At 38.6% G+C, this 15,088-nt stretch overlaps 1 protein-coding gene across 1 annotated transcript in view; it reads left to right on the plus strand.

Moving 5' to 3' along the window:
* The first annotated feature begins 2,208 nt into the window (after positions 1 to 2,208).
* Positions 2,209 to 15,088, plus strand: part of IARS (isoleucyl-tRNA synthetase) — a 113,340-nt gene continuing 100,460 nt past the window's right edge. Inside the window, exons 1-5 of the mRNA XM_009287042.2 lie at positions 2,209 to 2,301; positions 5,015 to 5,134; positions 5,669 to 5,825; positions 6,308 to 6,427; positions 9,357 to 9,439. Coding sequence (XP_009285317.1) covers positions 5,016 to 5,134; positions 5,669 to 5,825; positions 6,308 to 6,427; positions 9,357 to 9,439 — 479 coding nt within the window. The 5' untranslated portion in view covers positions 2,209 to 2,301; position 5,015. The remainder of the gene's footprint in view (positions 2,302 to 5,014; positions 5,135 to 5,668; positions 5,826 to 6,307; positions 6,428 to 9,356; positions 9,440 to 15,088) is intronic.

The following is a 15,088-nucleotide window of genomic DNA, read 5'->3' on the forward strand; positions in this document are numbered from 1 at the left end:
CTCCCCCCGCGCCGGTCAGCGGCGGGTCGCCCGGCGCGGTTTGTGGCCCGGCTGGCGCCTGTCCTGTCACCGCCCGGAGCCCTGGAGCGCCTTAACGGGGAAGCGGCCGGGCTGGCTGCTCCGCTGCTGGGTTTTGACGTTATTAGCGCCTTTTCAGGCGTTAGAGCTAACGTGTTTTCTATGTATAACGTCATGTTTATGTGTAAGATATTTTACTCTTAGATTTTGCTGGGTGCTATACAGATTCTTTGCTTTTTCTGGAATTTAGCGATCACTTAAAACGGGTACTTATTAAAGGTTAACCAGTTCCCTTATTGCAGAGTTTAGTACCCATCAAGGCTTAATTTCATTAATTAGTTGAACGAAGAACCTAAGATGCCTTGCGATGTGTAATATGTCTTAAGCATTCCACTTCAGCATCCTTCTAACAGGGGGGAGATTTTTGAGGAAGGCTCGCTTTTGATTGGTGTAGCTGTGGTGGATTTGATGTTTCCATCTTCAGCAAATGTTGGCTCCACCATCCCCCCCCAGGAGCCTTCTGGAAACTGAAGAAAGCATATTTTTTCAGTTTTGTCGGTGATGTGCTTAGGAAGCGACTGTCAGGTAATAGCAGAATTTAGCTGGCACATAACAGCAGCGTTTGCTAACTCAACTGACAGTACCTTCTGATTTTTTTAAATACATAGTTCAAAGTTATTTCAAAATAACCTAGGTTTTTTTGCATAATGACAAATTTTACGCTTTTAATCAAGGTAGTATGAAGACAACAGAAAAGTCTGCTTAAGAGATTATAAGACATAGGGTAAAACTGAGTTCTTGCATAGTATGTAATATATTTGTGTCTAAACATGGTATTAATTTATGAGTCCGCTCACTGTTTTAGCAATCTTTTAATTGGCTTTTCAGCATAAAAAGAAACACTCCTTGTTGAGGGTCAGATGGGCTGTGGTCCATCTCCGGTACTGTTTCATCTTGAGTGATATGTTGAGATGAATTATGCTTGATACACTTCCCCTAACCCATCCTCAAGTATCCGGCTCAGCTTGAGTAGACTTCATTTACCTGTTTAGAAATTAGAAACTGTTGCTTCCTAGTTTCCCAGTTTAGTTTTCTGAGCTGCTCGCTTTGAGGCATATTTTTTAGTAAGAAAAGTCTGTAACTCCTCAGTTTCGTGCCCCATCAAATAGAGTAGTGGAATAATCAGGCCGTTAGCAGCGTGCTATGAATAAGGTGTAAATATAAATTTTCTATGTTACCATCAAAACCAAAACTTTTGTGAAGAAAACCATGTTTTAAATTTTTCCCTGAAGTCATTACACTTAGAAATTGTGGTGTTAGGGCGACTGGCCATGAGGGTGGCAGCTTTATGGCCTTTTGGAGAAGAAAACTGGTTGCTTTTTTTTTTTTTTAAATAAGTTTATTCTTGCATATCCAACTATTTGGTGGTTCATGTAAAGTGCTAGTTACAGTAGGTGTGCATGATTCCCCCACCCAACCTGTTCTCAGGTCTTTGATTAGTGTTGCAATCTTATTCCCTATGTAAGGCATTAGCACAAGATTTTCAGAAGCAACATTTGTTCTGGAGCTTAGCCTTCTGTTGCCACCCATCCTTCCTTTTATTTTAAACTTGTTTTTTTCCATCTGTTCTAGAAATGGATGCTTTTGATTACCAGATGAACAGTTTTGAATATTGTTCCCCCAGAAATTGCCTTGCCTCAAAGCTCAGTACCTAAAAAGGCAGAAATGGGGAGCGTAGTTCTGTGTGTATGTAAAATAACGTGTTGTTTAACTTTGGGGAAGGCATCTGTAGATGGAGAAAGGAGGCTCCTCCTAGTCGACGGAGGGAAGTTTGTGCATAGGTCTCATATAGAATAGTTTGTGGGGGAAGGTGACTGGAACAAGGATAAGAGACTGATCATAAACCCCTTGAAATTAGGAGACCTTTTGTGAGCTTTTAGTTCATACTGGTTCTTTTATCTTTTCAGTTTCTCAGTCAACAAAATGAGTAATATCTTGAAGTCTACTTTGTTTTAATCATCTATCTATATGTGATATAGGTTAAGGCCAACGCATTTCTGAAATACTGGTTCACTTCCTTCATAGTGGCATTTTTATTGATAAATATTGATTTTTTTTTTTGTCTTAATATGCAAAAAACCACATTCTGACTTGCTTTTATGGTTTTAATGCTTGTTTATTTTTTCTTCTAGATAAAAAGCCCAGCATAAGTTTGAGACTGCTGTAGTACAATCTACAAACTTTGACGCCTTTCCTATTGAATGTTATTATCTTTTAGAAAAAGTGAGTGTACTTAAAAAAAAAAAAGTTCCCTAGCGGTGCATTGACTTAAACTTTAATACTTCTTGTAAGCAGAAAATAAATAGAGAAACAAGAAAGCAAAAAAAAAACCAACCCTTGTGTTTACTAATCTGTGTGTAAATTTGCAGTCTTGTCCAAAAGTGTTGTTTTATTAGATGCATTTGTGTAATAATGTCTGTAACATAATTTGTGATGTTTTCACTCAGTCTGTGTTGAAAGTAATGAGTTGTCCTTGATTATTTCTGATTTAAAATACCTAGGTTGTTTATAGTAATGAACTTTTTTTGCTGTAGGTATATGGAATTATTCCTATCTCGGTCTGTAAACTGATTATGCTTTTACTGAACACAGAAGTCTTTGCTTTTTGCTCAGCTGAGGTTGAGCCATAGATAGATTTTTAAACGTGGCTTGTCTTTTAAGTCAATCAGTTTAAAATTCAGTTCTGTAACTTGAAAAAACTGACCTGTAGTGACTGTTACATATTAATTCTCATCAGTAATTTTTTTTTTCCGAATTCTGACATAATAAACTTCTCTTGTAATATTGATAAGAGTGTCTATGAATTTGTGCCCTGTGGTTACTGGACACTGGTTTGTGCATACAGTGCTTCAGTTGGTAGAAATGGGCCAAAAGTGATACTGTGATTTACGCATGGAGTCTGTGATATGTGAGCAGCTTCCATAGCCCGGTCACAGTTACAGACTAAACCTTAAACATGTATTTAATTTATTAGATTATGGGGACTTGACAGCTGAGCCAGTTGCCAAAACCTTTGCAGTTATTACTAAATTGCGAAGGCTGAGCTTTATCTAAGTTAAATGTGTGGATCCTTAGTCCTCTTCTCAAGTCAGCTGGCTTGCAGGAAATAAGCTTTAAGGCTGAATTCTTTTATCATCTCCATTGTCTCCGGCGCTGTGATCAAATTACTGAGAAGTGGCATGGTCTAATTAGTGCTTTGTTGAGTGCTTTGAGATACGATGATGAAAACTCTTGTACAAGTTGCATGTACTGTAACTTAATGTGCTAAGACTGGTTATTACCTTTTTAAGAATACATCCAGGCCCTGTCCATGTGCTCCTTGTCAGCTCGTGATTTCCCCTCCAGCTGCTGTGTCACCTGTGTACCAGGTTGTGGTACCATGCATTTCTTGTCTTATTTGATAATTCAGGTTTATTAGTGGGGAGAATGATCTGTCATTAATACAAAAATTATGAATGGTGGAATTTGTCTGTAGGTTTCATCTTGGGGCACGTTTTTTCATACGGGTTCAAGCATTGAGCTAGCAAGTTCTATGGTGTTCTGGGTTTCATTTAAGTAAATGTTTTGGAACTTTAGCGCTACCAAGCAGTGTGTCTCCTGTAACTTGAAGTATTGTCTTCATGCGTTTGCATTTGTTGCTGCTTATAGTTGCTATTTGACAAACCTCAGTAAATCCGAAGACTCAGTCCTTGTGCCATTGCTTGTAATTCTACAATGCTAAGCAAAACTCGAGGCTAACGTGTAGTACTCAGCTCGTTTTGGTGTAAGTGCTAAGGAGCAGCATCACTAAAGTTAGAGGTGGGAGAAGCTGTTTCTTCTCTGCAGTCATTTGTTATAACCTTCATAACCAGTTTTCTTCTGTTATGGAACTCCTGTCTTAAATATCCCTATTCCACAGAGCTTTTGCTTAGTGCTTGCTGTAGCCTTTTGTTGAAATGTGACCGCTTTGAATCTTGTAGCAGGTCTGGAACACCAGGCAGCTCTATTGTGTATTTCTAATGATGTTGAGAATTCTCTTCCCTGTGTTGTGAAGAAAGCTCGCACATAATTTTGCTTGTAGTGATTTTTGTTGACTTACCTAGAATTGAAGAATGGCTTTGGGCTCTTGTGGCCAAAACCCACCAAATGAAAACAGACCTTCAGGAAATGGCCAGCAAGAAGTAGCCCCTTGTAGCTTAGTTTTGACATACCTGTAAAACTGAAGAGGAAAAAAAAAAGAGACTAGAAAGAGACTAGTAGTTTTGCCAGTACTCTGGAAGCTAGAGCTTTTCAGGATGCACAGTTGAGGTCTCTGATCTTTTTCCTCATCTGTTTGTTCGAATTCTTCCCCACATGTTCATCTTTCATTGCAATGTGTTTCGACTATGCTATCTGAAGCCTAGCTGCTTTTAGGAGCATCTGAGAATGGTGGCCTAGCTAGATGGAAAAACGCCGTTTTAAACCTTTAAATGGTGGGAATAGGTGTACAGTGAAAAGGAGCTGCCTCTTCACTAGTTTTAGCTCCTGCACTTAAAGTAAGTCTCACTAGTTCACAAACTGATGCTGAAAGGTCAGTTTGAACTTGGAAACTTTTCCTAAAAAAAAAACAAACCCAACCAAACCCTAAACTTGTAACCAAAAAATAATTTGCCCTTTGACTGTTTTCTATAGGAAACAAAAATAAAAGCGTAGTAAAAAAATGAATGACACTAGTTGAGTGAATGGAGAATCCTTTTCCTGTTACAAAATTTTGGTGGTAGTCTGTCAAAATTATTAGGCTTTTTTTTAGAATGTAGTGCTTGCTTCCATGTCTACACTGAATCAAGCTCTTTGAAAAACTGAGGTGTGGTTTGGTGACATGGATTTGTAAGACAATAAATTGTCTTCATGAAATCGTTTTTTTTCTCACTTCTGTTCAATATTTATTCTTTTCTCTACTTGGTTGTTGCTGGGAAAGAATGGTTCATCAAGTTCCAGAAAACATAACTTTCCCAAATGAGGAAGAGAAGATATTGGAGCTCTGGAAAAATCTCAGTTGTTTCCAGGAATGCCTAAAGCAATCAAAGAATAGACCTAGGTAAGAATCTGCTAAAAGCTGTAGCAACTGTGTGTGACAGTGCAAGGTTGGCTTAGCTGTAGTTACTTTTTTTTTGCCTCAGTCCTGTTAACAAGAGCTGCTGCCTTTGTAGATAGCAGTTTTGGCTAATGTTGCAGTTATGTTAGTTATTGTTTATATTTCACTTTGTGAAGAATCAACAGTGTACAAACAGTAGTAATAAACCTGTGATTTCCCCTTGGTGGGTTTATAAAAGAAGTCTGCAGGTAAGCAAGGACAGCTCTTTCCTATGTCTGCCAGCTGTGGAACAGCACGCTGGCGTTTTTGGTAGTAATCATAGTAGAACTGGCATTCAGTAAGAACTGAATGAGTTGAAATGTTCCCCTTAGTCCCACTGCCAACATGATGCCTGTGCTGAATGATAATAGAAGAGGAAGAAATTGATGTTGTCCTAGTAAGACATAAGAAGCATAAGTATACAGATACACTCACCCTGTTTGAAGATTTGATTCTCAGTTTTTTTGATTTAATTAAGAATGTTGTCTTGTGTTTTAGGTTTAACTTCTATGATGGCCCTCCATTTGCTACTGGGCTTCCACACTATGGCCATATTCTTGCAGGAACCATTAAAGACATAGTAACCAGATTTGCTCATCAGAGTGGTTTTCATGTTGACAGAAGATTTGGCTGGGATTGCCATGGCTTGCCTGTGGTATGTGTAACATGTCTGCCTACAGATTCTTCTGTTGGTTCCTCTTTCCATGTTGTTACCCGCTTATCAATCATGTTTCTATTGCTCTTATGCCCGGCTTTGTTGCTAAAAGAGGAATGGAAGTTCTTTGTCCAGTGTGTTGCTCTGGCTTTTGCCTGTGTGGTAATTTCAGGTGCTTCCTACTGGTCCCTTCTTCAGGCACTCTGTCCATTACTATAAACATGTATTTATTTGGTATGTATTTCAGAAAATGTTTTTTTTCTTTTTCTAAAGATAGTAAAGAAACAATCATACCAGGGTTATCCTTTGAAATATCTGCTTAATTCAGGTGCAATACTCATGGAATCTCAAAAGGATAAAGGAGGCCCTTTAGCCGCATTAGAATGCGTAGAACATAAATAAAGTATCCAGAGAAATCCTGAAAGCTTTTGATGACGGCATGTGTTTTTTTTTTTTTGTCTGGTTGTTCTCAATGCTCCCAGGAATATGAGATTGACAAGACCTTAGGCATTAAAGGGCCAGAGGACGTGGCGAAGATGGGGATTGAAGAATACAACAACCAATGCAGAGGAATTGTGATGAGATACTCGAAGGAATGGGAGGTAAGTAAAGACTCGGTGCATATTCTGCTGTACATTTCTAATAGTATGTGTGCGGAAGCCTTTCAGCTGGGGGGAACTTCATCCTTCTGTCTATTTGATTATATGCGTAAGTCTCATGTCTTTAGCTGGTGATCCTGAAAGGGGAACAAAAAGAACAACATTGTGTCCCAGAACAGGGAGACTGCTGTGATGTCAAGAGAAGGTTACTTTAAGGTAACCTGGAGCTCAGAGTGTCTAACTAGATACACTGAACAAGTTATCTCTTTCTTCATGTCTTCTCTTGTAGAAAACTGAAAGCAAGATCTGACTTTGGTTTTCAAATGGAACCAATGAAGGAAATGCACACTAACCTCCCTGCTTCTCTGCCCCCCTCTCCCCACCCCCCTGCTCACTTTTCAGTCTTTTCATTGCCAGAGTGTAGGACTATAGGTTGTATTTCTGGAACAGCAGAAGTTCTAGCATCTGATCTTGTGTCAGAATAGGGGTGGGTAAACCCTCCGTCTTCCAAGAGAATATTGGTCTAAACTTTGCATCCCATGAATATAGTGATACGGGGAGCATTGGTCTGTGCAGACTCTGGAGGTTGGAGAGCTGTTCCAAGTAGATGGGTTAGATATTTTCTTAAGAGATGCACAGGTTTTTTTCTAACTCCGAATAATATTCATCCTGCGCATAGAACCTGATGCTCCTTATTTTTGTCCTTAGCAGTGTGGCCAGAATAAAGTACATTTAGCCCAGTACTTTGTATTTGCTCTCAGTCTGATATGTCTGTGAAGTGATGACTCTTTTCTGTGGCTTTCTGGAGCTGAGGAGTGGCCCAGGTGCTTTCCTAGCTGTGCCACTATATTACAGTGACAACATGCAATAGCAAGTGCCGAAGGAAGAATGGAAGAACAGACCACGTTTTTTCAGCCTTTGTGGCACAAGGCCTTCCTAGGCCAAAGGATTTTTTTTTTTTCCCTAGTTTATAATCCGTAACAGATTTTTTTTTTTTCCCCCTCATGAATTTATCTAGCTACATTTTGAATCTAGGTATACTGATGGCCTCTAAACAGTCTGTATCAAGGCATTCCTACACCTAGTTTGAAGAACTGTAGTTCTTCTATAATATGATTTTTAGTAAACCTCTATCTTCGCCATCAGTTGTTTCTTTTTCTAGGCAGAATAGTCCTAACTCTTTAGTTTTTCCTCATGCAGAAGCTGTTCTACCCCATCACAGTGCTCTGTATGTTCTCTAGTCCTGCTATATTTCTTTTGATTGAAATAGCAATTTCTTACTTGAGTATCACTTGCCTCTTGCCCTTGGGAGCATTTTGAAGTTACGGCCAGTATCCGAAGAAACTACAGCTGCCTTTGTTAGAATAGCTGTGGCCTAAATCTAAGCGAGTGGCTGGATGAAAAGCACAGAGTTTGTTTTTTTTCAAATGTACAATCATTCATCTATACCCTGAAATTTTGTATTTCAAAAACATCATCAATTATTCTTTGTTGCTTTTAGAAATAAAAATAACAAGGTTCATTCTGGTTCGTGTTTTCTTTTCCATAGTTGTTCCTTTTAACTTGCTGTGTCTTCAGCAACTGCTCTTTTTGCAGTGCTGATTAGTCCAAATACCTAGTCTTCTGGATGGTAGATGGATTTTGTATTTTGTTTTGTGCATAAACCTGTGCATGTATATGTGTGTATTTCCACACACAGACATATTTTAGATTATTAATAAAAAATAATGAGATTCATTTAAATATCCTGTCTGTGATTGGGCTGGTAATAAATTCAGATATTTTGGGATAGTGTTAGGAGAGGAATTCCCAGCATTCCTATTGGAGATAGTGTTTATTTTCTGTCTGGAGTGGCTAGCAGATGTTTGAACCTTATGAAGAAATATAAAAGGTTCCTTGGATGTGTAAGATCTTTCAGTGCTGAGACGAAACATAATATTCCAACTTTGTGGATTCTTGTACTAATCAGTCCTAGGCTTTGGATCTTAATAGTGCAATGTCAGAGTGGCTTAAAGGTCAGAATCAAAACTGATATATTTCAGGAGCTCAGGTGTTATGTGAAAATAGAGGTGAGAGAACTCATTTGCTTTGTCTTCGCTATACTAGTTTGACGTTCAGTATTTGTTTTCACTTCACTAGTTTGACATTCAGTATGGTCTAACAGTATCGGGACAGGTGTCTCTGGGCTTGGTTATTTGCAGAGCTAGGGGTTCTGATAGCTGTGAAATTAGCAAGAGGGTACCACTTGTCCAAGTGAATCCCATAGCTAGCTTATTACGCATTAGTTTTCGTATTCTGTGCCAATGGATGTGACCATAATCTGTCCTGAGACAGGGACTAACACCTGTCAGTCTCGTGGCCTTTGGCAGCCCTGTCATAGCTTTGGGAAGTCAAAAGCGGCAGTTGGCCCTGAAATAGTTTTGATAACTTCTTGTGACATATCAATTTCTTTCAGCATTTCTTTGTCTTTGAATTACATCATGTTTTCACATAACTGAAAGCTGATAGACTGTGTTCTGGATTTTGACGGTCTCTGCAATGAGTAGTTTTAAAAATAGACCCAAGACCACTGTAATCAAAAGCAATTTTCAGGCGTTTGAACCTCGGCTGAGCCTTGAATGATCCACCATTTCTATTTGATGAATGATCCAAATGATCCACCATTTCTGTTTGGTATCATTGAACACATTTGCCTGTTGTGTGACCTTAGTTCTAAACAATTATGTACACGGTTTCATTCTTTGCTTATTTTTGCCTGTTTAAATACACTGTTTGGAACTATTGTCAGGCTAAAATACTTCATAGATGTTTCACTGATGTGGGACAAACACTACACTTAAAAATCAAGCTGTTTTACAGAATAAATATTGGAAAAGTATCATGATCTTTAATGTTAAGATGCCTTTCAAGCTGTGTGTTTGTTTCTTAACAGTTGAGTGTTACCAGATTAGGACGCTGGATTGATTTTGAAAATGACTATAAAACTCTTTATCCTGAGTTCATGGAGTCTGTGTGGTAAGTTAACTTATATACATTGCACATATGCTTTATGAATTTGAAATGTTAAGAAGGCTTCAATTATTGTAAACATGTGTTGGTCCATATATCACTAGAACTGTTTTGAAACATGCCAAATTCAGATAAACGGTGGGCAAAGTAATTAAGGTGATGTGAAATCTCTTGATGTCGAAGTGAGGGAATTAATGGACCTACTTTTTTCTTCTTCAGGATAGTAGGGTTTTTCAAAATACAGTACAACAGTACTGCTTTTAGTGAGCCATGAAATCTTACTGCTCAGGAAATGATGTTATATCTCTACATTCTTGATGTTCTTCACACTGTCAGCTGCAAATGGGCAAACTATCCAAACTCAGTTTAGCTCTAAACCTCTTCTTCAGGCCTGAATTTAGAGGCTGGGAATCTGCTGTTACCTTTTTCTTGGCAGCATAGTTTTGACAACTGTCTTGGTCTCCTGGTGCAGAGCTAAGTCAAGTTTGGGTATTTTGGCAATGTATTCAGGGTGACTGTTGGAATTCCAAAAGACAAGATGACCTTATAGGTTAAGGATAATCAAATTGACCTAACACAGTGAAGAAATGGCAACATTGAGTCCCTCAGGTGATAGAATTACAAGGGGAATTGCAGGGAGAGGTTTAGCAGAGTATATGCTGACAAAAAGCCATTGAAAAGTAAATTATATACGTATTAAAATATTACTGATGTTCTTTAATAATAGTTTTACTAATAACCTTTAATTGTATAGTTAGTTACATATAGTTATGATAAAGAATTGGCAGAACTAGATGTTTCTGTAGCCGTTGCAGAGGGCTGAAGTGCCAGTGAGTTTTCAATGAGCATTGAAAAGATGGTGGGAAGGGAGCAGATGTTTAACTAACTTAGCTGAAGAAACCCTGCATAATGATAAAGCTAAGACTGACAAGAAACCTTCCTTTTATAAGTTATAAAAATACTTGATGGCACCTTAAATCCTGTTTAACTAGCATCTTCCAAGGACCATGTGAAAAACAAACTTGACTTGAACTACCTGCAGGGTCTCTCTCAACAGCCCAAGCCTTTTTTTTTGTGTGTTTTTTTTTTTTTCCCCCCGTTTTCTTTTCCCCTTTGAAAGAAAATTTCTAGTCTTTCACCTGGCTTACAGAGGTTACCTCCTCTAATGCTTGCTTTGGATACAGACTCTGAAATACAAACTTTGGATCTGAAATCTCTGTGGTATGAGATTTCAGGAAGTATGTAGGCAGCCAACCTCTTAATTTTTCTACTTTTTTTGCTTCCTGATGCTATTAATTTTCAGTGTAACCATGTAATGAGATAAATTTTTAAAAGTCTGTTTTTAAAAATTGGGTTTTCTGGAAGGTCTTCTAAGTCTTGGGGGGGCACATTACAATGCTGTTGCCAGTTTGCTCTCCAGTAGAACAGGAGGTGGAACCACTGGTGTTTGCGTACAGTGGATGGAGGAGGGGAATGGGAAAGGAATGTGGGATGCCTGTTTCAAGGCTAAGGGAGATAATGCTTAAAGAGAGCACTGTAACTGTAGTTACAGTAGTGCTTTGGACAGGATAATGTACAATTTTCTAAAAAAAAATTCAGATTGTTACCTAGGCCATCATCAAACTGAAAATCTGTGGTACTGAAGTTACATTTTACTTCCATTAGGAGTGCTCATTTGAATGGTAGATTCTAATGTGCTTCTCTTACAATTGATTTTTCTTAATATGAGTTCCTTTTTAAATTAAAAGTTTTTAAACTTTAGTGTCCAGCTAAGTATGAAAGAGAAACTGCAGATTAATTTCAGCATTGACTGTAACCTGGTGACCATATTGGCCTGTCCAGTGTGGTGTGTGTGTGTGTGTGTGTGGGGGGGGGTTTGTGTGTGGTGTTTTTTTTTTTTTTTGTTGTTCTGCCTGTGGGAGCAGAATGCTGCTCTTAGGCCCAGGGAAAAAAAACAGTGGTGATGATAACGGTAGTGAGCATGGCAACCGTGGATTTTGTGGTTAAAATATGGTAAGGATTTTGTCTTTAGTTTTTTAGTCAGCTAAACCTATCTGTTTAGGGTTTGGTGTGTGGGTTTTTTTTTTTTGTCTCTAGCTCTTCCTGAGGCTTGCAGTTCTGGAGTTGTCTCAACTGGAATTTCTAGCTTTCTGTGAAACGTGGTGTTTTCATCCATTATGTTTATGTTGAGTTCAGTGAGCTAATGTAGTACTTGTGATAAATGTTGTTTCCAGTGGTGGCTGATTTTATCCAAATTACTTAGACTTGAAATAGTTTAGGACTCGGACACCAAATATATCTTTTATTAATATTATCTTGTTTTGTAGAGATACTGTACAAGCTCACGATGCTAGAGAGCATTCTTTTTCATATTTTCTAACAGGTTTGTTGGAAATGGCTGCTTTAGAAGCATTTTGGTGCTGTGCCATATGGTGGCTGATAGAGTAGAATGAATTTTCAGCCTGCTAAATTTTGACTTGGAACAAAACTTCATCCAATGATAAAATTGTGGCATCCTGGCACGATTTTTCAAGGGAACATCGAATGTTGTCATTAAGCGGTGATACTGCAATGGTTTCTCATGTGAAGATATAGTCAACTCTTCATGACTTAAATAAGACTTTTAAGTTCTAATTCTGTAGAACTTTGATATCCATCTTGCAGCCAGCTTGAATCTCAATGAAAATGTGTTGTTCATGGAAAACAGTACAATGAAAATGATGTTATGTTCTTGAGCTAGCATGGAACAAATGCACAATATATTCTTGCTTTTTTTTTTGTACAGCTCATGAGGCGGATACAGTGAATTTGAGAGCAGTTTGATGTGATCTTAAACTTTTTACTGATCTGTAGTTGCTCTGAAAGAAGTATATGAGCTTTGGGGAAAAAAACAACTAGTAAATTATTGTCTTCACTACTGGCTTATTACATAGTTCTCAGGCCGGCTGCGAGTTTGCACCTCAAGAACAGTTCTCCCTGGCCACTGAGGAAACAGTCTGTGAAGTGCTGAGGAGAGGAGGGGAATGGCTCTGCGGTCAGAGCTGTGGCATGTTTCTGAGTCTGATGACTAGGGGTTTTAATTTCCTCTTGTGCACAACGTTAGGGTTAGTTAAACAGCTTTCTATCACCATCTAGTGGCTAAATTTAGCAATTGCAGTCTGAGTGCAATTTTAAAAACAGTCGAAAGCTCTGTGTGTGTTTCGAAAGACTTGGTTGTATGGTGTGAAACCACAGGTGGCAAAACACTTCTTAGCTACTTCTGTACCCTAAGAAGATACTCTTGAGTCCTTTTGTGCTAACACTAATAGTGGGTGGGGAGAGAAGGAAAAACATTCCTAGTTACGGTAGCGAATTGGTATTTTATATGGTTGAGATCATGGCTGTATGCCAAAAACTGCTCTGTTTACTGTGAAAACGCAGTATGGAGCTCCCTTTGGTGATGGTGCTTTTTGTTCATTTCTGCCTTCCTTCCACCGGACCCACCTCAGTTGTTCCAGCTTCAGTTTTCCTTTTAGGTTTGTTATTAGGAGGGGACCTCTCTTTCCTTCCTTACCAGGTGTGGCCTTTGGCCTCGCAGCCCTGCTGTTCAGTGTTCTGTAGTAGTGTCAGGCTCAGGGTGCCACTGCTCTCCTAGGCTGCAGCTGAGGAGGAGGTTGTAGGTAGCTCCTGAAACTGGAACATTTGCCTTGGGTTGCCTGACTCCCGATATGTAGCTTTGTTTTTGTTTTGGCATGACTTTTTTTTTTTTGTACTCTGTATTCTCAAGATGAGCTCTGTCACTAAATGTCAGTGTCCAGCTGCCTTAGCCCTTTTCAGTGAGAAGGTGAATGGGGACTCCCCATTGAGAGGAGGACTGGTTTGTTGTAAAGATCAAAGCAACTGGATTGTTATGTTGTTGTTTTTTCTTTTCTGTGTAAGCAGTAAAAGTTGTTTTCTGACTTAGTTTTTTTTCTTCATGTGAAGTTTATCTAGCACTAAACCAGAATGATTTCAGAACAACAGATCTCTGGGTCCTAATAGGAATCACTATTGCATTTTATGTATGCCATGACTCTTTAATGATTCTCTAGAGAGATACTGTTCACAAGAAATCTGTTTTGTCCATTTTTCTACTGGCTATCTGCATTTTTTTTCTCATACTTTTATTTCTTTTGCGCATTTAGTGCTCTAGTCCTCTTATCTTCTTACCGTTCCAGTCCTTGTTGTTTTATCTCCTCACCTGTATTTTGAAGGAGGAATACACTGAACTCCTACTTAGTTGGATGATCTTTGGGGTAAGTCTAGCGTCAGTTTTAGATATTTGTATTTTCTGCTATACAGGTATTTTGCACTTCTGGCTTGATCCAGAATCATTCAACACACTGATCCAAAGATTACATCAGGAAATCCCCTCGCTCTTGCTAGTTGAGAGCTTGGAGGGTAGACCTGGAGCAGAATGATCTCTGTATGCTGGGATTTTAAAGCTTTCACTGGTAGTTGAACATAAGACTTGACAACCTCTGTACTTACGATTCCTATGCCCCAGAATAAATGCTTTTCCCGTCTATCTTATGAAGGTGTCTTTAAAAGATGCTGTTCTAAAGACAGGTTGTGTTTGTTATTGGACTTAATGTTCCTCTTATGGTTATGCTTTTTTGACTCGTGTCCAGTGTCGTTTGAGTACTCTTTTTTTTCCTCTTTTTTTCTGTTTTCATCCCCATGCATCCATCTTTGATTGTTGCTTTCTTTTTGATTTCTTTTTTATTTCATCTTGTCTTTCAACCGTTGCTCATGAGTCCCAGGAGAACCTTTTTCTCAGAATCTCTGCTGCTTATGGTGCTGTTTGGATACAGTCTGCTTGCTGAAGTATGTAGATGACAGGGCTTCTTACATAGTGTGGTGTTTGTGATTTTTTTTTTTTTTAAGTCTATAGAGGCTGTAAAATTGTCATTTTATCTTGACGTGAACTGATACTGGGTCACGCAGCAGTAATTTTGTTCATTTATCTATACTACCATGGATGTGTTGAAATCATACACTTCCAGATCCTTCCATGGTGAAGTTTTGCCCCCCTTATTTTGGCCTTTGTTGGTAACTGAGTTTACAACTCTTGGGCTTTTTTTCCTTTAAAAATAAAAAAAGGGGGAAAAGCACTTTATATGAGCTTGAAAAGAATTTCTCAATATTAGTAATGAGTACTTTCATTTTCTGGAAAACTAGGAGTTTTCAAACCCTTAGAAAACCCTTAGATACTGAGTCATTGCAAACAGAACCATGTGATCACTTGAAATCACTTGATATCCCAAAGGAATGGCATTAAGAACTTGAGAAGCTCCAAGATCAAATCCTTCTCTTCGATGTGAAGTGAATGTATGTATTTGAAGAGGGCAACTTGATTTTGCATCTGCTAGGGGATACTGTGGGATGCTGGATTTTGTGTGGGGTGCCAAGGGTGTTTTGAGTATTGCATTGACTGATTCAGTATCTTTTGGAAGCAAAAACTCTCTTTGTAGGAGTTTTATTATATCTATGTGGTGTTTGCATGGTGTGTATGTGACTTGGATCAACAAATATTGTAGCAAGTTCTAATTTCTTGGAAGTTATGCCTATGGAGAGAGTAACTCAGTCTTGGTTACTGACTGGGCTCAAACCAGTTGTATCATCCCCTCATGACAC

This window comes from Aptenodytes forsteri, unplaced genomic scaffold (genome assembly GCF_000699145.1).
Source record: "Aptenodytes forsteri isolate BGI_AS27 unplaced genomic scaffold, ASM69914v1 Scaffold105, whole genome shotgun sequence".
NCBI lineage: Eukaryota > Metazoa > Chordata > Aves > Sphenisciformes > Spheniscidae > Aptenodytes > Aptenodytes forsteri.